This window comes from Periplaneta americana, chromosome 6, assembly GCF_040183065.1.
Source record: "Periplaneta americana isolate PAMFEO1 chromosome 6, P.americana_PAMFEO1_priV1, whole genome shotgun sequence".
NCBI lineage: Eukaryota > Metazoa > Arthropoda > Insecta > Blattodea > Blattidae > Periplaneta > Periplaneta americana.
Window position 1 is genome coordinate 66,493,362 of NC_091122.1, and position 25,225 is coordinate 66,518,586.

At 36.5% G+C, this 25,225-nt stretch overlaps 1 protein-coding gene across 4 annotated transcripts in view; it reads left to right on the forward strand.

Moving 5' to 3' along the window:
- Window positions 1-25,225, forward strand: part of rtp (MORN repeat-containing protein retinophilin) — a 61,439-nt gene that overhangs the window by 11,578 nt on the left and 24,636 nt on the right. For 2 of the 4 annotated variants that reach the window (XM_069828264.1, XM_069828263.1), the window contains exons 3-4: window positions 1,107-1,216; window positions 5,251-6,681. In XM_069828264.1, the coding sequence (XP_069684365.1) occupies window positions 1,107-1,216; window positions 5,251-5,402 (262 nt within the window). In that variant the 3' untranslated portion in view covers window positions 5,403-6,681. Of the gene's footprint in view, window positions 1-1,106; window positions 1,217-5,250; window positions 6,682-25,225 lie in introns of those variants that run through there. The other 2 variants (XR_011332546.1, XM_069828265.1) reach the window with 1 other exon arrangement.

The window sequence follows — 25,225 nt, forward strand, 5'->3', positions numbered from 1 at the left end:
TTGTTTATTTTTATCACTACCCTAGCATTTGTTTCTTTGTTTGCCAACATTTCAAACTACACTTGTCTGGACGTCAAAAAAACAGAAAATTACAAACCACTCCAGTCGATGCACAACAGTTTCAAGTATGACTCGCATTGGCATTCAAGAACAAGAATTAATAAAGATCACTGGTCATAGCTATGCTTCTTCCCTGAATCCCTATTTACAAATAAATGAAGAGCACCATTCGGAAATCCTGAATAAGTTGAGGAATACACCATGTACATCAACGAGTTCCACTTCTTTCACGCACACGTCCAATATAACATCAACTGAACCACCAACCACTAAAACATTCAAATTTGAAAATTGTACTTTCAATAATTATTCCTTTTAAAATTATTCATGTTTATTTTTTATGTCATAATCATTAATTAAAACTTTTCTTGTTTATTTCATCATCTCTAATTAAAACTTTGCTAACACTTGTTTATATTATTTAGGTTATGTTATAGCTTCTGCTGTATGATATTATGGATAGTCAGGTATCAGAGATTGTTTTATACTAAGCTTTATTGAAAATCATCTGTCAAGTGACGCTGATTACTGGGATTCGGATAATTGAAGTGGAATGCAACTATTTTAATAAAAATGAAACTGAATCAACAAAGCCTTCTTGACTAGTAACCGTCTACAGAGTTGAATGAAGATTCCATAGTTGGCACAACTGATAACAAGAAAACAGCTAATCATAACACACTACTGCCATCTAGCATGCATCTAGCGTAATATTTGTCATGTTGAGATGGTACAATAATACATTTGAAGACAGTTGTATTTTCGTAAGTCAATTAATATTTTGTTGTATTGGAGTACTTCGTTACTTCTAATGTTTATATACTTTCTTATAATCGTGTAATAGTCAATTAAATCCCACTCGAGTTTTGATTTTATCTAGATAAATCAAAACCTCTAGTGAGATTACTGTTCATAACTTCATTTTAACCCTTGTTTTCTACGGTTTTAGTAAATGGCACTTGGCCCACTATGGCTCAACCCTTCATTTGTGCTGAGATAATAGCCCTGTATCACCTAGCCAAACTGATTCAATATTATTTCGACAGGTACGAGGGGGAGTTCATGCAAGGCTGGTTCCACGGCCACGGAGTGTTCTGGAGGTCAGATGGAATGAAATTTGAGGGAGAATTTCGTGGTGGTCGCATCTGGGGTCTGGGTGAGTAACACTGCTGGAATTTGGAAGCAACACACAATCTAACATACATTCTATGAATTACCGAAAAATTTTAGAGGCATGAGTAGGCTAACCATGATAAAAATCAAAACTTAATTTTCCTAAAGTTGCAAAGTAATAAAATAATAATTATAAAATTCATTTACTTAATTTACTTCAAGAATTAGATTATTTGACCTTTCTTGCCCCCTCATAACAATTCCAAATAGACACTAGCTATTCACAACTAGCTGGACTTATTAAGAAGTCACAGGACATATTATTTAAGATAATGGGGAGATGCATTTTCTCTCGTCTGTAAAGGATTCAGGACAAACTTTATATATACTGTACAGTTGTATCAATATTTCAGTATCAATATTTATTTTATATACATGAAAAAAACTATTATATACATAAAACAGAAATACAATACCTTAAATATTTCATTATGTTATTCTGTGACTAAATTCAGAAGTTACTGTTGGTATAATTCAGTCCGCCGAGTTAGCTCTGTGGTAGCGAGTCTGCCTCGAGACTAGCCGGCCTGAGTTCGATTCCCGTCGGGTCAAAATTTTCGTATGTAATTTCTGTACTTCGAGACTAGATTGTGAACCAATATGCCTAGTTTAAATCTCAAATCTCTCCGCAGTGCATATGAAGAGAAGGTATATGTCACTGTTGATAGTGATTCGTCCGTCGGATTGGGATGTTAAACCTGACAGCCCCCTTGGTGCAATTCGACAGGAATAGGCTACGTGCGAGCACCGGGTTTTCCCTTCTCCCTTCCACATCTTCATAATCATTCTCACTTATTCACTACACTGCACTTACACGAACACTTACACATATACTCGCCCTAGTACACGACATAACTCTCCACATATACACATCATGCACAGTGTGATCCGCCGAAGTGGTGTGCAACTTGAAAATGAATCACAGTCCTGCTATCTATCCGCAATATGCGGAACCCCAATCACGCAAGTGAAGTGGGTAGACATTGGATACACATACACCGGTGGTATTACGGAGGAAATACACGATCTTCACTCCGTCTCATGTTTTGAGTGGTTGTAAGGGTTGAAGGTGCATGTGATTTATATTATTTGTGACGAGAGACGAACAAGGATTGACAGAAGAATAGTATTTCAATGTTTTAAATTCCTTATTATTTGGCTAGAGTTCCGTTAATTTTACAAACCAATTTGTATAGTTGTATCTGAGCACTAACATTTCTGTTTGTAGAAGTTTACATTGGAGGCATAATAGTAGATCTTGTCTCTAAAAATGTTAACACTTAAATGGTTAGTAATTCACTTTATGTTTATGTGATTAGCCTATACACAGGATCTTAGAGGTAACTGTTTTCATTTCTCCAAAATAAGTTAGGGCATGGTATTTACACAGTTATAATGAATTTTTCATAGCTATTGTAAAAATGTCCACAAGATTCATCGCGGAGCAAGACGAAATATAGCAGCAGGGATGGAGATGTTTCAGTCTCTCACGGTGATTCGCAAAAAAATACGAAGCTTACTTCAACAATACAACATCTAGATTAATTTATTTACCGCATTTATGACAAGTTCGTCGAAGTCAGCTCAATTGCTAACGATTACAAAGCGAACAGCGGTCGACCACTCGACCACATGCAGACTGGTTCCTTGAAAATACAGTTGCTGTAGAGGAGGTTTCTTTACGTAGTCTAAGCAAATCAACAGGACGATACAGTGCAGAATCTGACCTCTCTAGGTAAAAAAATCTTGAGGAAGGATCTTGGGATACGACCATATCATATGCAGATTGTACAGACCTTACATCTTGAAGACAAAGTCGCACGGAGATGGATTGGTAGAGGAGAACCAATGCAATGGCCAGCACGTTCGCCGGATTTTACTCTCTGCGATTTTTTTGTCTATGGGATATGCTGAAAGACCGTGTATATGCAACCAAACCAATCTGCGAGAGAAAATAACGGATGTAATTGCAACAATTCCACAAGAAATGTGCGTGCAAGCTCTGCATGCCACATGGGAAAGGTTCCTTACATGTATTGTACACGATAGTAAACAAGTGGAGAAATTTTGAAGTTGGTGTACATAAGTGCAATCACTACGCTTATAAGTGTAAACATTTTTTATTTTAGAGACATGCTGTGTTATAAAGAAATGCGGTCTCTGTTGTGATTTATTTCTGTGATAGCTGGTGTTACGATAAATTGGTAATATTATGATTTTTATAGATACCTTTAAACTCTGTTTCTTCTTTATCTCGGAAAGTTTTGGTTTGGATATAATATGCTTATGTAAATACTCCTAACAATAAAAATCATTTATCTGACAGGAAGGGTTTGGGAGGTATTAATGTCCACTCCACCTCATTTAGCTTATACTCTTATGCAGAGAATTGTAAATGATTTTAAGTAAATCATCATTGTATGTCACTTTTCCTAATTATTAAGAACAAAGGTTTTTAAAGTAAAATTATTATATTTCACGTGCATCATTTACAGTTGAAGTGACTCGTAAATGCTGAACAAGAACAAAATTCTCATAGTTATAGTAAAGAATAAACCACAATATGCTGACAGACTTCCTATAAAACATATTACGCGAAAAATATGACAGGGTCTGTATATTGCAGTGGAACGTTTACGTTCTCAATTGAGTGTTATTGTGCTATTAGATTTTTAACGAATTGGTTCTTATGTTTAATGATTGTCAGTATGATTGAGAATGAAGTAAGTAAATTTAATTCAATTTACTCATATGTGTTGAATTATTTTCGATTGTTTTTCCTTCATATCTTTATTGAATATAAGCCTATCTGTGTAAGTATTTAAAATGGAATCACAGTATTTTATCTGAATGATCCGTTGCTAAGCAAGTGACGTCAGAATAGTGTAACGTATTTCATTACTGTTGCAAAGAAACTGACGTCAAATATTAATGTTTTCGTAACATTTCAATCATTTGACACGAGCATAAAGTTTTCATGTTAAACATAACAGTTGAAGATACCATTTTGTTCGGTTTGTGTCTTTCGTCCACTACCTTTTGTCCACAATTTGTTTCGTCCATTACCTTTCATCCACTCACTTTCGTCCACGTTCTCTTATCCACAACCGATTGATCCATACAATTTTACGTCCATCCATACATTTTGTCCACACGTTTTATGTCCACAACCTTTCGTCCATCTTGGAAAACATATTTGTTTCCCATCTACTGTACAATTACAACACCAGAAACATGGTTATGGAATGTGTACGAAGTAGTCTTGAATGAGGAACAGAGGATTAACAATGCCGTCGAATGTTGGAATGGTAAACCAAAAAAGACTCATGGTTGTTCATCATCGCAGAATTTGGAAGTTTTTGGAGGTCTTGCTGGATGAACAGGAACCAAATGAGAAGATGATTACTCAACGGTTGGAAGGACACACGTGAGTCCGTGCACCATTAAGTCAGATATATGTCAATAATCATGAACGCACCAGGGAAATGGTTATATGGTATGAAGACTACAAGAACGATGGCCGGTTGGAAACATATCTGTGAGGAATTTCATGTAGTTTAAAAATTAACCCTGCTGAAGTTCTTCGGGAAGAAGAAAATTATGATTAATCATGTTTATAATACAAACAGTATGTACATCAACAACACTTTTAATTAATTGATGAACTAAGTTCATCAATCAATTATATTCAAGTGTTAAAAGTGGTGTACGCAAGATTCAAAATGAACACTTTTAAATTTAAATAAATTACTTTTTCACCAAATGAATTATGTTCCATGTCATCTTTTGTTTTGCCATAGTGGACGAAATGGTCAGTGGACGAAAACATAATGGACGAAGAATGAAAATGGACTAAATGATCAGTGGACAAAACTTAATGGACGAATCATGAAAAGGCCAAATGTGCCAGTGGACAAAAAAGAAAAGTAGACGAAACGTAATGGACCAAAGGCCCTATAACGTTTTGTTCCGTTGTAATGAATTAAAAATGAATCGAATTCTCACTGCATATTTCAGGTCTTGTGACGTTTAGCGACAACAGTCACGGTTTCCCGAGGAACGAAGGATTCTTCCAGGACTGCAGACTCGTACGCAAGAAGCGCTGTCCAGACGTGGTGCAACGAGCACAGAAAGTGGCACTAATGGCGCGTGCGCAGTGTAGCTCTTAGAATTAGTGAACATTTCATTGCAATTACTTTTATCTTACAGTTCCCCCCCCCCACAAAAGTCACTTACAAATCATTTAATATATTTACTTAAAGGAGCATTGAACAATTTTTTTTATGTTATAGACAACAAAGAGCTGTTGACAGTACCGAAAACCCCAACTCAAAATATCAAATGGTTTTCAATATACGAGAGAAGGAATTTTGTCCACCTTTGCTGCTGACGTCACGTTGCCGCATCCTTAGCTTGCGTTGTGTTCGCTCGCAGCTGCTTAAAATACTTTGTTGTGAAAAGAAGAGCGATATTTTTCGCAATTTGGACATAAATTGAGGGGCTCAGTAGAAAAGAGGCCCAAGCTACAAAACCTAAATTTTGTAGGAGAAATATTTATTCCACTGAGATTCTCTTTCTTCAAGTGAAGAAAAAAACATTTATAAATGGTTACCATGTCCGGTAGACACATGCCACACAACTAGAAGTTCATAAAAGTGGAACTATAGTCCCGTCGCTCTAATTTCCGGCAGCCAACCTCGTTGCAGGTCGGCTACATTTAAACGTGTCCGTCTTGTGATTCGCTGAGGAAGACGTTATTCATTTCTTAAGGCTCGATAAATACTTAATATAATCGCCCGCCATTTTGGCTCTTTCGTTGGCGTTCGCAGAAAGCACACGAAGACGTTATTTGCCGCTCAATTATTTGCTGAATTACAGTGCGTTTGATTTATTATCATAGGAGCTACGACATGATAATGTTTAACGGTGTTGCAAATAGATTCCTCGTATGGTAGCTCGGCGACGAAAGAACAAAAATTGCGAACGATACTACCTACCTAGACTTTATAGAGCCTTCACTTCCTAAGACGTAAGCAAAGAGGAGGAGTCACGCCGGGAATAACAGCGTCGCGATTATAGATGGTAATCTCTGTAGGATTATCGAAGAAACTAAAAATCAATAAGAATGTGGCATGGGACTCTTTTCCACTGAGGCCCTTAATTATAGTGAATGTACGAGTAGCGTGATTAACTAAAGCAACAATGGACTTGATGCAGTACAGCGCAGCAGTGTGACGTCAAACTCATTACCAATATCACAGCCACCTTAAATTAATAACCCATGCTGTTGTGAGAATTGGCAACATTGGCAACAATGATCGAAGATTGCAATGGAACTTTAATTTGAATTAACATTTAGTTCTTTTAAAAGGCGGTATTGTTTTTAACAGCTGCATGTTTTAATTTTACTGTACTGTGGGAAAAATATAACTGTAGGAATTACTATAATAGTTTTTTATATTTATTTAACTTGCCAAACCTAAAAATATTGACATTTCATTTTAGACGTAGTCTACAGATACGGAAATAAAATTTGGAACTTCCTTATTGTGTAAGTTTCGCTTACAACATACTGGATATGTGCAGTAAACAAGAGCCTCTATATTGTATTATATCGTCGTTGTTCCTGCAATAACTCCTATGTGCAAAATATAAAATTTTTCAGCAGGAAGAAAAAAACACATTTATTCATCCTATGGTAGCAGTACATAGGAGACTGTGAATTCTTACATTTTTGAAACAAAGATATATAATTACATATAGGAGATTTTATTATTTGCTGTATCACTATTTAAGTTATTTAATAGAGCAAAAATATGAAACTCGATAAATATGTCACATAGGAGTTATTGCAGGAATAACGACGATATGTTACTTGTGGACAGTCGTGTGAAATTGTTGCCTACTATAGGTAGATCCCATCAAGACTCGCTCCAAATTTTAATTCCATATCTGTACATATGTGTATCGTTAAAATTGAGTAATTATTAAGATTTTAGATGCCTAACTAGACCATGCCTGTCAATTGAATTGAATTTACTGGAGGGGGGCACTATGGCCCAGCACTGCGACCTGTTACGGACTATTGCGCTAACTCTCAAGCTAGGCTTATTCCCAAACCCACATCGGCTGACTACACTAAGGTTCGCTGCGTACTCAGGTGTCAAGCAGGCAACCCCCCTCGTCCATAGGCCAGCCCCCTCCGTGCGTCGCCAGCCGGCGATCGAGGAATGCTATGAAATGATAACGATATGGAGAAATGGTGACGAAATGATGTAAATGCCTAATCTGGGGAAAAACGGGAGAACCCCGAGAAAAACCCCAACTGTGACATTGTCCACCACCATGCCTGTCAAACTCGTGCACCGAAAGTGTGAAGGATTGCTTATGTACCTAATAGAAAATATGAAGGGTTCAGAGCCATAGTGGGCCAAGCGCCATTTATTAAAAACGGAGAAAGCAAGGGTTAAAATTAAGTGAAGATTGACATATCATTTAGATTTAATATGTATACTTTATATTACTTGCTATATGTTTCCATTGAATTATGGCAATAACTTCATTTTAACCCTTGTTTTCTACGGTTTTAGCAAATGGTTCTTGGACCACTATGGTTCTGAACCCTTCATATACAGACAACTCTGCCACTCTATGCTTGTGCAGTGTTGAATGTAGTTCGTATGTCTCAGTATTAGTTACTCTGTGTTGTTTACCTGGATGCCTGTATTAACTGTGCAGTGGCGCTTAGATATGATGGCATCTATTGTGTATTTCAATCCCGGGTGGGAAGACCAGTATTTCTGTGTATTACATAATGGAAAAGATCGGTGTTTCATCAATCAATCAATCAATCAATCAATCAATCAATCAATCAATCAATCAATCAATCAATCAATCAATCAATCAATCAATCAATCAATCAATCAATCAATCAATCAACCAATCTCCTTACTGTATCCAGCTGTTTGCTGACAACATAAAGTCCACTATAGTCCACTGTAGTCTTTTCAGGTCTTGTTTTTCATGAGAAATGAGGGGTATTTTGATCGGTGTTCATTATAGATGCCTGTTGCTAGTAACCAGAGTTGGGGTGTAGTCAATATATACTGCAGGGCTGTGTCTTCTGCAACTGGTATTGATGATTTTAATTTACTTCTTTTGAGGTTTATGGATGGACAGTATAGAAGAATGTGTTTCAGATCTTCATCATGATTATTACACCACAGACAAGTAGGATTATCAGAAATGTGAAATCGGTGTAGGTACAATTGAGTGACAATGTGACCTGTTCTGGCTCTTGTTAAAAATGTTTGAACATGTCTGGGCAAGTTTTTTATATTTCCAGGTCATTTGGTTTCTTTTGTACAGACTGTAAAATTTTTCCTTTGTCGGAAGAGAGCCAATTTTTGGTCCATAGGTTTATAAAATGAGACTTTACTGAAGCAAAGGCATTGGATAGAGATAATATCACTTGAAGAGGTCTTGGTTGCAAATATGTTAGAATATTATTCCACGTATGCCACAATGACTAGGTAGCCATTGAAATGTTATTTGCTTTTAGAGTTTGTTTAGTTTACTTAGTTACTTCTGAATTGGAACAATTCTATGTGCGTATAGGTTTGGTACATATTTGATTATATTAAATAGAGTCGGTAAGTATGCAAATAGATTTTTCAGAAATTTGAGTAACACATTATAATATTAAGCGACATTTTACTCATTCGCATGCAGAAGCCTACGAGATGATAAATTATCAGGAACCGTCCGAGAGAAAGCCATTGACGAATATAAGTCAGAATTTGAGAATAATCCTCCATCTTATGCTACAAAAGCGCGGTTCGTGAGTGTTGTAAGATATGTAAACTTATTGCATTTTAGTCAAAACCATTCATTGAGGGAGAATTTGTTAGAGATTGTATGTTAGTAGGAGTGGAGGAAATCTTTCTGAACTGATATACACGTTCAAATCTATAAGCTTGTCTCGCAAAATTGTTGGCCAACGAATACTTGAAATGGGCGACAACTTGGAACAGCAAGTGTCAGATAAAGTTAAGGATTTTATTTCCTATTCTTTAGCGCTAGACGAGAGTACTGATATGAGAGATAATAATAATAATAATAATAATAATAATAATAATAATAATAATAATAATAATAATAATAATAATGATTTATTTAACCTGGCAGAGTTAAGGCCATACGGCCTTCTCTAACACTCAACCAGGAGTAAAAACTGCGTTACAGAAACACTACAAATTTACAAAGTACACACAAAACTGAATAAGATAATAATAATAAAATGTAAACAACAAGTAAGAAGAAATCAGACATAATATACAACATAGAGAAGGAAAGAAAAAAGCATAATAAAATGTGAACAGGAGGTAAAAAATAAACGAGACATACAAAGTATAAAAAAATAAGACAATTATTGATAATAATAATAATAATAATAATAATAATGATAATAATAACAAATAAGAATAGTAATGATGATAATAATAATAATAATAATAAATAATAATAATAAAATAATAACAGGCCTAGTAGTAATAATAATACTAATAGTAGTAATAAAATAGTGCAGTACAAAGCATACAATGAATACAATATTTTTAAGTATATACAGTAAGGAAAATTATGTTTATATATAACTCAACTTATCAACTTGAGATATGCCATTATCGGAAAATATGAAAACAAAAATATAAAATAAGTTACTGATACTGCACAACTAGCGGTATTTATAAGAGGGTGAACATTCTTCTCGATGTTGTTTCACTCAAAGATCGCACACGTGCAGAAAATATTTTTGGTGCTATAATGACAATAATGGCCAATTTTAAATTTCCTTTCCAAAACTTGATTTCTGTAGCAACAGATGACGCGCCGTGTATGTTGGGTCATGAGTTCGGTTTTGTGGGAAGATTAAGAAAATGTATAAGACAAAATTGGCTATCTTGAGATAATGTTGATAAATACTTGATGGCTCAGCTCCGTTTGTGCTCCTCAACACTGGATTCTGCAACCTACTTTGTAATTACTATTGTGTGCTAACGTGGCAGCGCAGCAGTAATTTTTATTATACATTTGACGGACCAATAGGCCTACTGAGAAAGACGAGAATGATGATAAAGTTATTACAGTAATAAACATATACCAACAGAGAGGTGCAAAGTATATGCACAATACCGGCGGAACTAGTAATATTAGTACAACAGCTCTACGTTTACGCACCCGCCCACGGTCGACTCTAGTAGAAGGTTGGAAAGCTCAACTTGGCAACACTGTGTTGTCTGCTGTTGTCAGTCATACTGCTGTTATACTTCACTAAGAGAACCAGAGAGTTTAATGCTAATATCAGAAGAAAATCGTTAAAAAGTTAATCATACGTCATACAAGGAGCCAGTATAATACATTACGGATTATATATAAATATATATATATATATATATATATATATATATATATATATATATATATATATATACTGGGTGATTCAAAAGTCGCGCGACATAGGACATCTCCGTTATTAGTGTAAGTACAAAAAATAGTTTCAAATAAATGTTTTAGATATTGATACGTGTAGTTCATGTGCAAAATTTAAAGAAAATCGTAAGAGCCATTTTTGAGAAAATTGCAACAAACCTGTTCGCGTTACAAGTAAAGTACCAAAACTGAGATGTCACATCTCTGGAGCGTACGAAACTTAAATTAGAAATGTGGTTTGGGTCGCATGCCGTAATTAATAAATTGTGTTTTTTTTGTGTTGATAGGGGAGTAAGTTAAGAGTAACAATGGCAAACTGAAACATTTTAGCACTTAAACTTTCACGACCTGTGTAATTGTTCCACAGGCACACTAATGGAGCAAGTGTTCAAATCGGTGACCATTTTGCTGACGGCACATCCATACACAGTTGAGGTAACTGCTCCGCACATTACGTAACACTGCAGGTGTTATTTGTGCACATTCTCTCCTGATATTTTCCTGCAGTTCATGCAGTTTTCGGGGTCTGTTGCTGTAAACTACAGACTTGAGATGTCCCCAGAGAAAAAAAGTCAAGTGGCGTTAAATCTGGCAACTTAGGCGGCCATTCCACTGGATCCCTGCTACCGATCCAACGGCCAGGGATAACTTCAGCAATTCGCGGACTGTCAATCTGAAATGTGATGGTGTTCCATCCTGCTGAAAGAAAAACTCACGTCTTCTTTCTAGAGGCAGATCATCCAAGTAAGGCAGGAGTGTAGCCTCGAGATGCTATCTGTAGAGTTGAGCAGGGAGCTTGTTGTTCAGAAACACGGGATCAATGACAACATCCCCGTGTATGCCACACCACACATTTAATCTTGGGTCAAACTGAGCCACTACAGCTATGTGGGGGTTCTCGATTGCCCAATACACAGCGTTCTGTCGATTGACTGTTTCGTTCAAATGGAAACAGGCCTCATCGCTCCAACAAATATCAGCTTCAAGGTTTGGCTGGTGCGTTCGTCGTTCAAGAAACCACTCACAGAACTGCACCCGAATCTGTGTCATCTGTGCAGTTCCTGCACAAAGCGCATACGATAGGGATGGAAATGATTGACGGATAGTATCCGGGACACGGATGCTTGACTGGTGCCACATTCTTGCGTCACTTCCCTGGTTGACCGTGATGGACTGATTATCAGCTTAGCTAGTACACTAGCTGCGTTTGCATCCCCTGTTGCTGTACAAGGCCGCCCTGAACGTTTTTTGTCGTGGATACTGCCTGCTGTCTTGAACCATTCCATTAAACGACCAATGCTTCCGTGATGTGGGGTAGGTTGATCTGAATGCCGTGTGTGATATTCTTCTGCTGCTTCCCTTAGACTCAGGCCTCCCGCATAGATGAGAACCATTCCCACCCTCTCAGGAATTGTGTACATTGTCTGTTGCTACCCGGTTCACTGTGAAAGTAGCACTTACTCACCTGTCTACACAAAAAAAAAAAACACAATTTATTAATTACGGCGCGCGACCCAAACCACAGTTCTAATTTAAGTTTCATACTCTCCAGAGATGTGACACCTCAGTTTTGGATGCGTTTTCCCTAACCAAACTGGTACTTTACTTGAAACGCGAACATGTTTGTTGCAATTTTCTCAAAAATGGCTCTTACGATTTTCTTTAAATTTTGCACATGAACTACACGTACCAATATCTAAAACATTTATTTGAAACTATTTTTTGTACTTACACTAATAACGGAGATGTCCTATGTCGCGCAACTTTTGAATCACCCTGTATATATATATATATATATATATATATATACATATATACATATACATTTGCAACAAAGTAAAGTAATCCTCTTATATATTTTTAAAATCTTTAATAATGTCATCTCTTGAAAAACTGCTGTAACTTAATACAAGGATTCGTAAGGGGTATGTTGTGTCTTCATTATTTTTCTCGTTATTTCCCACATGCTATAGCTTTATATTATTTATAAAAATATTCCATTACATTATGTACAAAACTCAAACATGTACGATTCATAAAAGTGAATATTAAACACATTTTGTTACATTGTAATTTATTTAGGTCACAGGCCTACGTTGGTTTTCAGCCAGAATTAATGGCTCTATCCAGTTAGGCTAGGCCACTTTTTTTTCAAACTTCAGTAATATTCATTTATAAAAAGTCACTGTAGATATCTTAAAAGTAGTACGTAATGTCTTTATTATTAGATATTTTTATCTTATTTCCAATATCTATACCGCAGGCCTAGGCTGTACACTATATTAAATTACGTTTTATCTTATTTAGGTCTACATTTTTCACATCTTTTTCTAAAATGGTCCACACCCGTGAAGTAACGATTAGCGCGTCTAGCCGCAAAACCAGGTGGCCAGGGGTTCGATTCCCGGTTGGGACAAGTTACCTCGTTGAGGTTTTTTCCGGGGTTTTCCCTCAACCCAATATGAGCAAATGCTGGGTAACTTTCGGTGTTGGACCCCGGACTCATTTCACCGGCATTATCACCTTCATCTCATTCAGACGCTAAATAATCTAAGCTGTTGATAAAGCGTCGTAAAATAACCTATTGAAAAAAAAATTCTAAAATGTCTGCAATTTTCTCTTACTATACACTGATTTACTGACAGCTATGATATCATTCCTTGCCTTTGAATATTATTATTTAACTGTGTTCATAATGTCTGTAAGACTGTAAGTATTTTATTAGCAAGTTTAACTTGTTCCAGCGCACGTGAACATACATCGTTTATAAAGCCAAAGTGGGTGCGCCAGAGAAAATTGGGGATGCTATGCATAGACATTTCGCTAGCCCTCGCTACGGGCGTGCTAAACTAGCTCCGGCTATCGACTGATTACTTGTACAGGATTCATATCATATATCGCTAACACTGGTTTATGAATACGGAAAACTTTAGTTCGCTGATCATCCACTGGAAGCCCGCGCTAAGAATGTCTATGAATATGGCGCTGAATGACTGACAAGTTAGTTAACATTTCAAATGAAAAAAAAAAATGAATGAGGCATTGAAAACATGTGAGAGTGAATAAGTATGTAAATGCTTGAATTTTTAGTAGGTTATTTTACGACGCTTTATCAACATCTTAGGTTATTTAGCGTCTGAATGAGATGAAGTTGATAATGCCGGTGAAATGAGTCCGGGGTCCAGCACTGAAAATTACCCAGCATTTGCTCATATTGGGTTGAGGGAAAACCCCGGAAAGAACCTCAACCAGGTAACTTGCCGCGACCGGGACTTGAACCCGGGCCACCTGGCCACACGCGCTAATCGTTACTCCACTGGTGTGGACGTAAATTCATGACTGAGTACAGTACGATTATTTAGTCCTGACAGTCGCCGGAGATGTGCGCGTGGGACAGGCGAGTTTATTTAGTTACGCCAAGGGGTGTTTGGGTTATTCACTCGCTTACCTTTACCGACCGCTCGCCCTTATCTCTACTCCGGAACTCTCCTCACTCCAACATCTATACTGCAGTTTTATATTGTTTATCAAAACATTATTCCATTATATTACATCCAATACTCAATACATACTGTACAATTCCTAGACCTAAATGTCTAGGCCTAAGCTGTACACTATATTAAATACGTTTTGTCTTTTTTAGGTCTACATTTTTCACATCTTTTTCTAAAATGTTTGCAATTTTCTCTTACTATACACTGGCTTTACTGGCAGCTATGATATTTCTTGCCTTTGAATAATATTATTACAGCTCGCGTCGCTGAGCTGTCAGGACTAAATAATCGGTCTGTAAATGAATAAATTATAACTACAGAAGTGGGTAGGTCTATAATCCAAAAGGAATAAGAAAGGTTTCCTGTTCGTTCATTACAAATTCCACTTCCAATTGCCAGATTGCAGTCGCATTGCACAATGAACCTTGGAACGGGATAAGAAGGAGGAAGATGGCCCGTAATACTCAAACGAGCCGTAGTCCACAAAAAATGTGATTTTCCCGTAATGAGACTTCATAATGAACGCAACTGAGAATCCAGCCTTTTTTTTCTGATGGCATTGAGAATTTTTGTTATATCACACCTCCTCTCCGACGTCATTAGGGCCCGAAGGTCGCGACTTCAAGTCCCAAGCCTTGGCATTTACTGTTTTCCCATCTCCGTTAATTTCTGTAAGCAAGAAATGCGGCACTTCAGGTGTGCCCAGACCATTTTGAATCTTCTTCACGCCGCGCCGACCTTCGACTAGCGGAGGAAGGAGTGAGATGGAAATGAAGCGAATGGCGATATCGGTATAATGCGGTAAACGTCGAGTCGTGATACATCTTCCATGTTATATAATTATCCGCAATTTTCTTCAAAGCTATTGACCTGATATTGACCTAGGACGGGACTCTGTGCTGTCTTGCCGACGTGAGGCAAGGCCAGTATTGTTCTGTGAGCCGCGCGACCAGCCATTTCAGGAATGCGCGTCTGCACGTACAGGCAAAACTACGTTAACAATTGCCTCTTCAAACAGCGGAGAAACTCATACACAAATTACGCGTTATTTTAAATTGGCTGTTGAATAACAGCCCGTAAATCTTTTCCACCGTATACGGTTTAAATTAATCCTCATTTCATCTCGCTCGACAGTGTCTCTTAGTCTTTTCGCCATTTGAATTCCCATATTTCTTTAAACAGGGACATCATTTTATTTTTACTAGCCCTAACACTTCTAATATTAACCTGGCTATGCCTTTGTATTAACGGTTGGGAACCGGAAACACCGTTTGCTACCCCCTTCCACGACTGGAGTTCGATGATACTGGCGTAAAATACAAACATCACTTTACTAGGTATAGTAGGGGAGAAAAGTAGTTCATCCATTTATGTAAACTAGGAAATATCGCGATTTTGAGTTTGATAATTTTCATTAGGTTTTTGTTTAATCAAAATACAGTACTGTATTAACAATAAGTGTTTTTACTCACGAACTGAGCTATCCATTCGGACGTATTCATTATGCAGTGTATATTATACTGTATACAGCACATTAGCGTACAATATAGAGAATGAAGTTAAATTGAAAAATAATCATAATATGGGTATTTAAACAAATTTTTAAAATGGTGGCCCCTCATTTCGATACAGACTTCAGTACTTTTGTGCACATTATCGTACTGTAGACTATTGTACCTAATTCCAATTACCAGTTTCGTCCTTGGTACTAGTAACTCATGTTGAAATAATTCTCTACCGACTCTATAAAACAGCACCTTACGCACTGTAAATTCAATCTTCACTTCTGCCCGATCCGAAAAGATAAAATTACTCAGACATGCTATGTACCGTCCGCCGAAGTGGTTTTGTCGCAGGATAGTAGAAAGGGGGGAAATCACGTGAGAGTTAATTACTTAACGAGGTCCTTTAATTTAAGTTATTTTAAACAGTTGTATAATATTACGTAGATGTCCAATTCCTAACAGAAATAACGTTTTCAGAAAAGAGCTAAGACAGCCCAGCCTCTAGAGGGGCGAATAGAAGCGAGTGGGGGAAACCGGGATGCGACGTAGGCAAACAGACGACATTACTTGTGCGAAAATAGGATTCAATATTGAAAGCTCTTTCGTCACTGGAAAACGCGAACATATTTCTGGAACGCAGTATACTCATCAACTCAGTACTGTTTACTAGGCGACTTGACTGCATAAGCGGCCTTGGTTCTGCGTGAAGTACGGTTGGAAGTTTACTAGTAGAGGAGGTGGTAGTGAAGTACATTAAAAAAACTCAGGTACAATAAAAATCGAAGTAAAAATAAAATGATGTCCCTGTAGAAGGATGTTCATAGGCAGAGCCGGGTATTTATGAAGATCGGGAAAATCATGACATAATAGATATACAATAGATTTTTATTAATCTTTACGAATTAAGAGATCTGATTAATAATATGCGGATAAAACAATTTCAACAAATCGCGAAATAGAGTTCTAATAGCGAAATATGAACACAATTGCGAAATATTACTATTGCGTCGTTTTATAGCGAATTTCATATTCTGAGTTTTTTTTCGGATTTTTTTTTTTTCACTTAAATTTGTTATATATCCAGGTATTCTGATTACAGTAGTGAACTCAAAAGACGGAGAATTCAACATTTCACTAATAATTTGAAAGTGTTAATTTGAGGGCTGCAAGATTTTTTTTTTTTTTCGTTTTTAATGAATGCGTGTTAAATACAGTCTTAATCCAACAAATATTGTCTATTGGCTATACCTTTACCAAAATCCAACGAACCTTTAATGTTAATTATTTGGAAAGTAATATTCGTACTGAGTTAATACTTTTCCAAAATTTCCATTAATCTCCGCCCAGAGTACAAATCAACCTCAAACAATCTCCGCCGACCCCAATATTAAAAAACACAAATATTAAAATTAATCTCCATAAATACCTGTCCCTGTATCATAGGATAATCAATGCCTTGGGGACCGATAGGGTGCGTTACTTTAGTTTCAAGTTGACTATCCGTTCATCAGTCAGTACTCTAACATGCATAAACAGTGTATTACTCGACCAAGGCGAGTGGAGCCGCGGGCGTAATGTGAACTATCGCGATGCAGTATTAAGACCGCAGAAGCAGTAGCGCCACGGCTCCGGGCTGCAGGACTCCACTGGCTTCGGTCGAGTAATATCTGCTGAATACTCCGTTCGCCAGTCACTACCGTAGCATGCGTAAACAGTGTACCTACTGAATAATAATGCCAAAGGTTAAAGGTTCTCAGTCGCATATTTTTGCAGCGAAATTTGGTGAGTGTTTTGACGGAAACATTAAATGTAAATTATGTAATACAAACACACGAGGTGACAAGCGATATTATATACAGAGACAGTGTAGCATAAGAAAGGAAGGGAATAAACTCAAATTCACGAATAATTCTATGATAATTCGTCTGCACATAACGAAAGGTACGTAAAAAGTATAATGTTATGTAGCGTGTATTTACTTTAAGAGCTGTCCAGATTTGTTTATGTGCACCTTGTTAATCTCGTAATCTAGTGATGTGAAAGGAAGCGTATTTTTCTGACCTTGACATCGTGCGCGGGCATCAAGCGCTAGGTATAGAATGAGGAAGGGTTACGTATATGAATAAGCAGCCTGTTGGATTAAAAAAAATAGTGGTGCACAAACTTCAAACGGAACGTGAAATTTTATGTCATTATTTTTATATGGCTTCTTTCTGTTTGATGTTACGTATATTGTCTGTAAAACAAAAGTACTAACACCAATTTCTTAACATTGCAGTTGTGTTTTAAACGTTAATAACATAATAAATAGTTAAGAAGGAATATTCACATAAATTCCAGAGTAGTACAACTATACTGCTAAATGAATGAAACACATCATTCATAAAGAAAGTTATATCCCCAAAAAAGGGATTGAGTATGACATGATAAGCTGGAAGCCTTATAAAAATAATCAATAAACTAATCAAAACAATATTACAGTACAAAGCAAAGTTATCTAGGTATATGTTTTAACTTAACTAATATTACATAACAAAACGCTTACCGCATTATGCTTTTAAGGTGATATTGGTGCGCAACTTCCTATCATCACAATATTAAATTATTTTCTCGAAATCTGCTGAAGCTATAGAACTGATGTTTTAAAACACATGGGCACATATCTTTTGCTTATGATGCTTTGTTTTATTCATTTCCTTACAAACATTTTCCATGCGAATATTTTCAAAATTTTCAATACACTATCTTCAGTAATACGTATTTACGATACTTATATTAGATTTATGAAAACATCGCTTCAGTACCTGTAAGGCTACTAAATAAACATATCTGAAAATTTCACTTTTCTATTTAAAAAAGTTGAGAAAATATTCCTTTTGAATAAAAAACAAACTTGTGAAAAATGAACATTAAAATTAAAACTTACATTCCTATAGCCTAATGAACTTATACAGGGACATCATTTTATTTTTACTTCAATTTTTATTGTACCTGAGTTTTTGAATGTACTTCACTCCCACCCCTTCTGCTAATGAAGTTTCAACTGTTTTCCAGACAGAATCAAGGCCGCTTATAGTAAACAGCACTGAGTTACTGAGTATAGTACGTTCCAGAAATATGTTCGCGTTTTCCAGTGACGAAATAACTTTTAATATTGAATCATATTTTCGCACAGGTACTGTCCGTTTGCCTACGTCGCATCCCGATTTCCCCCACCTGCTTCTTCACGGCCCTCTGTAAAAGCAGGGCTGTCTTAGCTCTTTTCTGAAAACATTAATTTCTGTTAGGAATTGGACGTTTACGTAATATTATGCAACTGTTTAAAATAACTTAAATAAAAGGGCCTCGTTAAGTAATTAACTGTCACGTGATTTCCCTCCTTTCTACGATCCTGCGGCATAACCACTTGAACGGACAGTAGATAGCATGTCTGAGTAATTTTATCTGTGCAGGTAGGGCAGAAGTGAAGATTGAATTTACATTACATAAGGTACTCTTTTATAGAGTAGGTACAGAATTATTTCAACATGAGTTACTAGTACGAAGGACGAAACTGGTAATTGGAATTAGATGTAATAGTCTATAGTGCGATAATATGCACAAAAGAACTGAAGCCTGTAGGCTATCGAAATGAATGGCTACCATCTTCAAAAATGTGTTTACATATCCATATTATGATTATTTTTCAATTGAACTTCATTATTCTGTACATTGTACGCTAATGTGCTGTAGACAGTATAATATATAGTGCATAATGAATACGTTCGCATGGATAGCTCAGTTCGTGAGTAAAAACACTTATTCTTAATACAGTACTGCATTTTGATTAAATAAAAATCCTAATGAAAATTATCGAACTCAAAATCGCGATATTTCCCAGTTTACGTAAATGGATGAAGTACTTTTCTTCGCTCCTATACCTAGTAAAGTGATTTGTTTGTGTTTTATGCCAGTATCATCCAACTCCAGTTGTGGAAGGGGGTAGCGAACGGGTTTTCCGGTTCTCTAAAGGTATAGCCAGGTTAATATTAAAAATGTTAGTAAAAATAAAATGATGTCCCTGTACTTCTCAGACAAATCTAAAAATTAACATGGGTACAGTTTTAATAAGTTCTCTTCCCTTTATCTATTGAATGAGTGCTGGCCATCCCTGTATATAGCTCGACCAAGCGGCATATACTACCTCTTTCGTCTGTCTCTTTCCTTTCCGCTGTAAAGCGCTCAGGCTCTCCCGAGCTCATAGCACGCACTGGTGTAATCGATTGCAGAACCAAGTCAGTGTGTCCTGTCCCAGCTCACTTCCCGGCCTATGTACCATGCTGCAGTCAACTTGCGTAATCGATCCCCAACATTACAAACCGACTTGTAATTAATTGATTGTCCTGATAATTAGTAGTATTTCCTTAGTTGCTTATTTAACGACGCTACATCAACTACCAAATTATTTAGCGTCCATGGAATTGGTGTTAGCGAGATGGTATTTGGCGAGATGATGCCTAGAATTCGTCATGAATTACCTGGCTTTCGCTTTACAGTATGGGAAAACCTAGGAAAAAGGGTATATACCGTGTGTGTTACGGTTAAGGATTTAACTTTATGTGCATTGGTAAATATTCCAGCAGCGCCACGCGCTAGAGCTGTGTTTTTCAACCTTTTTGAACATGTGGCACACTAAAGTTGTAATTTAAAATCCCGCGAAACACTCATATAATCTAGACCAGTGGTTGCTAACTAGGAGGCATTTTGTTACAAAAACATGTAAAACACAATATTTCTTAAGATTGGCCCAGAGTGACACTTGAGGGGGAAACGATCGCAGTTGATTTTTTTTTTTGGGATGGTTCTTCCGTTTCCTTAAAAAAGATTTCAGTGCAAACATTCGTTGATGCCCCACTTCGATTACTGTGATATTTTGTTTACTGACCTAAGCGTTACTTCGGCGCAGAGACTGCAACGTGTTCATAATATGTGCGTCCGTTTCGTCTGCAATATTCGCCGGGCTAATCACGTAACACCATCCCTCGAAATGTTGTCCTGGCTCCGTTTAGAAGATCGTAGGAAAATCCACTGTCTTTCCCTTCTCTTTCAAATATTGAATTTCTCCACTCCTGTCTATCTTGCGTCTCGTTTTCAAAATTTATCCACCCGTCATACCATAACCTAGACACACGATCACAACACTCCTCAATATTATCCATTCCCTCCTCACCGAACATCCTCATATTCATCTTCTTTCACTGTGGCTGTTCCTCGACTTTGGAATTCCCTACCGAGTAATGTCAGGGACTGTCAGACATCAAACCGATTTAAGAATAGACTAAGGAAATATTTTTCAAACAATTTTCGTTAACAAATATAGCTGTTACAAGTTTTTCAATGTCTAATGGTTACATATATATCACAGAATAAATATTTAAATTATCTCATTATTATTATTATTATTATTATTATTATTATTTCTTACCATTTGTTTATTATTATCTCACTAACATAACTTATCTAACTTTCATTATTTACTTTTACTTTTATTATTCACTTTCATGTTGTTTTACGGTCTAAATATTATTGCTAATAACTATGTAATCAATTGTATTCAATTAGAATTAGAGTCTGGCTGGGCGGAAGTGAAGGGCTACTGGCCTTAGCTCTGCCAGATGAAACATATAAATAATTAAATTATTATTATTACGTACCGGTACCTACATTATTCCGTCAACATTTCTTTATTTTTTTAAATCATTTCATATCACTCAAAAAACGCCGGCTGGCGACGCACGGAGGCGCCTGGTCTAGTGACGAGGTGGGTTTCCTGCTCCAAACTTGGGTACGCAGAGAACCTTAGCATAGTCAGGCGGTGAAGGTTTGGGAATGCACCTAGCTTGAGGGTCAGTGATCTTAAAGATCTCAGTGGGGTGTCGTAGTGTCCCCTCCCTTAAATTTAAATTCAATTAATTTCAATGTTGGTACGATATTTTAACTTTACTGACCTGGCAACCCTGGCTGCTCGTCAGTCCTTCACTTCTCTGCCGATCGCACGCACGCCTAAGCTGTGTTTACTGAATGTTGACTTGTCGCGTTCGCTAAAAGTTGAGTCTTGTGGACTTACTTTTCTTTACTACTCTTCACTTTTATGTTCTCAATTTTTGCTGCGACAGCATTTACTATTTTCATTTTCTCATGGCACATCTGCTGATCATTCGTGGCACAAATGACAACGCTGGAGCAACTACTGTAAGTAGAATATCGAAGTGTGCCACGGCACCTAAATTTGATTTAAGTGGAACGAATTAAAGCGTACCTAATATAAAACTAATGTAGTAGGTACAGGGACATCATTTTATTTTTACTAACATTTTTAATATTAAGCTGGCTATACGTTTAGAGAACCGGAAACACCGTTCGCTACCCCTTCCACGACTGGAGTTCGATGATACTGGCGTAAAACGCAAAGAAATCACTTTACTAGGTATAGGAAGGAAGAAAAGTACTTCAGCCATTTACGTAAACTTGGAAATATCGCGATTTTGAGTTCGATCATTTTCATTAGGTTTTTGTTTAATCAAAATGCAGTACTGTATTAACAATAAGTGTTTTTACTCACGAACTGATTTATCCATGCGAACGTATTCATTATACAGTGTATATTATACTGTCTACAGCACATTAGCGTACAATATAGAGAATGAAGTTAAATTGAAAAAAATCATAATATGGATATTTAAACACATATTTGAAAATGGTGGCCGTTCATTTCGATACAGGCTTCAGTTCTAATGTGCATATTATCGCACTATAGACTATTACATCTAATTCCAATTACCAGTTTCGTCCTTCGTACTAGTAACTCATGTTGAAATAATTCTGTACCTACTCTATAAAAGAGTACCTTACGTACTGTAAATTCAATCTTCACTTCTGCCCGACCCGCACAGATAAAATTACTCAGACATATTATCTACTGTCCGTCCAAGTGGTTATGCCGCAGGATCGTAGAAAGGAGGGAAATCACGTGACAGTTAATTACTTAACGAGGCCCTTTTATTTAAGTTATTTTAAACAGTTGTATAATATTACGTAAACGTCCAGTTCCTAACAGAAATTAATGTTTTTAGAAAAGAGCTAAGACAGCCTAGCTTTTACAGAGGTGCGTGCAGAAGCAGGTGGGGGAAATCGGGATGTGACCGTAGGCAAACGGACAGTACCTGTGCCAAAATATGATTCAATATTGAAAGCTCTTTCGTCACTGGAAAATGCGAACATATTTCTGGAACGTACTATACTCACTAACTCAGTACTGTTTACTATATGCCGCCTTGATTCTGTCTGGAGGACAGTTGGAACTTCATTAGTAGAAGGGGTGGGAGTGAAGTACATTAAAAAACTCAGGTACAATAAAAATTGAAGTAAAAATAAAATGATGTCCCTGTAGTAATTACAACAAAAATAGAAGTAATTCATTTTTCGGTAAATGATATAGATGGATGCACAGTAAACTTGATGTTCTCCTTCGGTAACTTAAGTTCAAGCATGAGACAACCCTGCGTGCGTAGTCTGTTGTGTACATTGACATAACTGACATAAACCTGTGTTCACTCACGTCACAAAGTAACAGCTCAGCAATTACGAAAACGGTCTTTAATGTGCTTAAGAATAATGCCCCATAATATGCACGGCAAAAAGTACAATATTATTTATTAAGGTATTAGCACAGTCTAGTACAGTGATGTCAAAGCAAGCGCATTTTTCTGACCTTGACGTCGTGCGCGGGCATCAAGCGCTAGGTATGGGAGGAGGAATAACCAGCCTGTTGGATTAAGAAAACAGTGGTGCTGAAACTTCAAACTGAACGTGAAATTTTATATCGTTATTTTTATATGGCTTCTTTCGGTTTCATATTATTTGTAAAATAAAAGCACTAACACCAATTTCTTAATATTGCAGTTGTGTTTTAAATGTTAATAACATAATAAAGAGTTAAGAAGGAATATTCATATAAATTCCATAGCAGTACAACTATATTGTACTAAGTGGATGAATCACATCATTCATAAAGAAAGTGATATCCCCCCCCCCCAAAAAAAAAGAGAGAGAGAGAGATTGAGTATGACATGATAAGCTGGAATTGATATTGATGGTATTTTTAGCCTTATAAAAGTAATCAATGAACTAATCGAATAGTACATTATGCAACGAGCCTATAATGAAGGTAATTAAGAAGTGAGTATGGATATTTATGAAACGAGCGCAAGCGAGTTTCATAATTTTCATACGAGCTTCTTAATTACCATTATAGGCGAGTTTCATGCGACTTTTTATGCTCGACCATATTTCTAACTTGATATTATTAATTTTTGAGCAATGTACCGTATGTTGTGAGATGTGCGCAGACGCAAAAGTATTGATTTTTTCCGAGGAACAGATGTCCACATTGACCTTGCTAGGCCATAAGAACCTACAGAGATAACATTGAAATTAAATTAGACATTGAAAAACGAGATGACAAATTGAATTTATTTGAATATTATTTACAATTAACGCTAATTATTATAGTAACAGAACATAACCTTCTGCGACAGTATTGGATTTCCAGCCTCCGTGACTTTTCGCTAATTCTCTTTCGATTGCATATCCGAGAATAATCGATACTTGCGGTTTTATAACGGTAGAAAGCTGACCTGTCATTGGCTGAACAGTTGTAACCTGAGTCGTCATTGGCTGAAAGACCTGACCTTTAATGAGTAGGTGTACTTTAATGACATGCATTAAAGGTCTGCTACCAGGTGCATAATTACTACATTTCGGCATAGTCGAGCATAAACAATATTACAATTCAAAGCAAAGTTACCTAGGTGCTGTATATGTTTTAAGTGTAACTAGCCTAATATTCCATAACAAAATCTTATCGCATTATGCTTTTAAAGTGATATTGGTGAGCAACTTGCTATCATCAAGTATTAAATTATTTTCTAGAAACCTGCTGAAACTGACATTTTTACAACACATGGGCACATATCTTTTGCTTATGATGTAACAGCAGTTGCTTTGTTAATTCACTTCCTTACAAACATTTTCCATGCGAATATTTTCAAAATTTGTAATACACTGTCTTGAGTAATAAGTATTTACGGTATATTATATTTACGAAATATTGTTTCGGTACATGTAAGGCTACTAAATAAATAGGCCTATATCTGAAAATTTCACTTTTCTATAAAAAAAAGTTGACAAAATATTGCATTTGAATAAAAAAAAAAAACAAACTTGTGAAAATGAGCATTAAAATTAAAACTTACATTTTCATAATGCACTTATACTTTTCAGACAAATCTAAAAATTTACATTGATATGTTTAATAAGTTCTCTTCCCTTTATCTACTAAATCAGTGCTGGTCATCCCTGTATGTAGCTCGACCAAGCGACATATATTGTCCGTTACTCAGGAGAAGACGAGCGGAAAGAATGTGACCTTCTTGACTATCGCTACTGATTATTATAAACATCGCT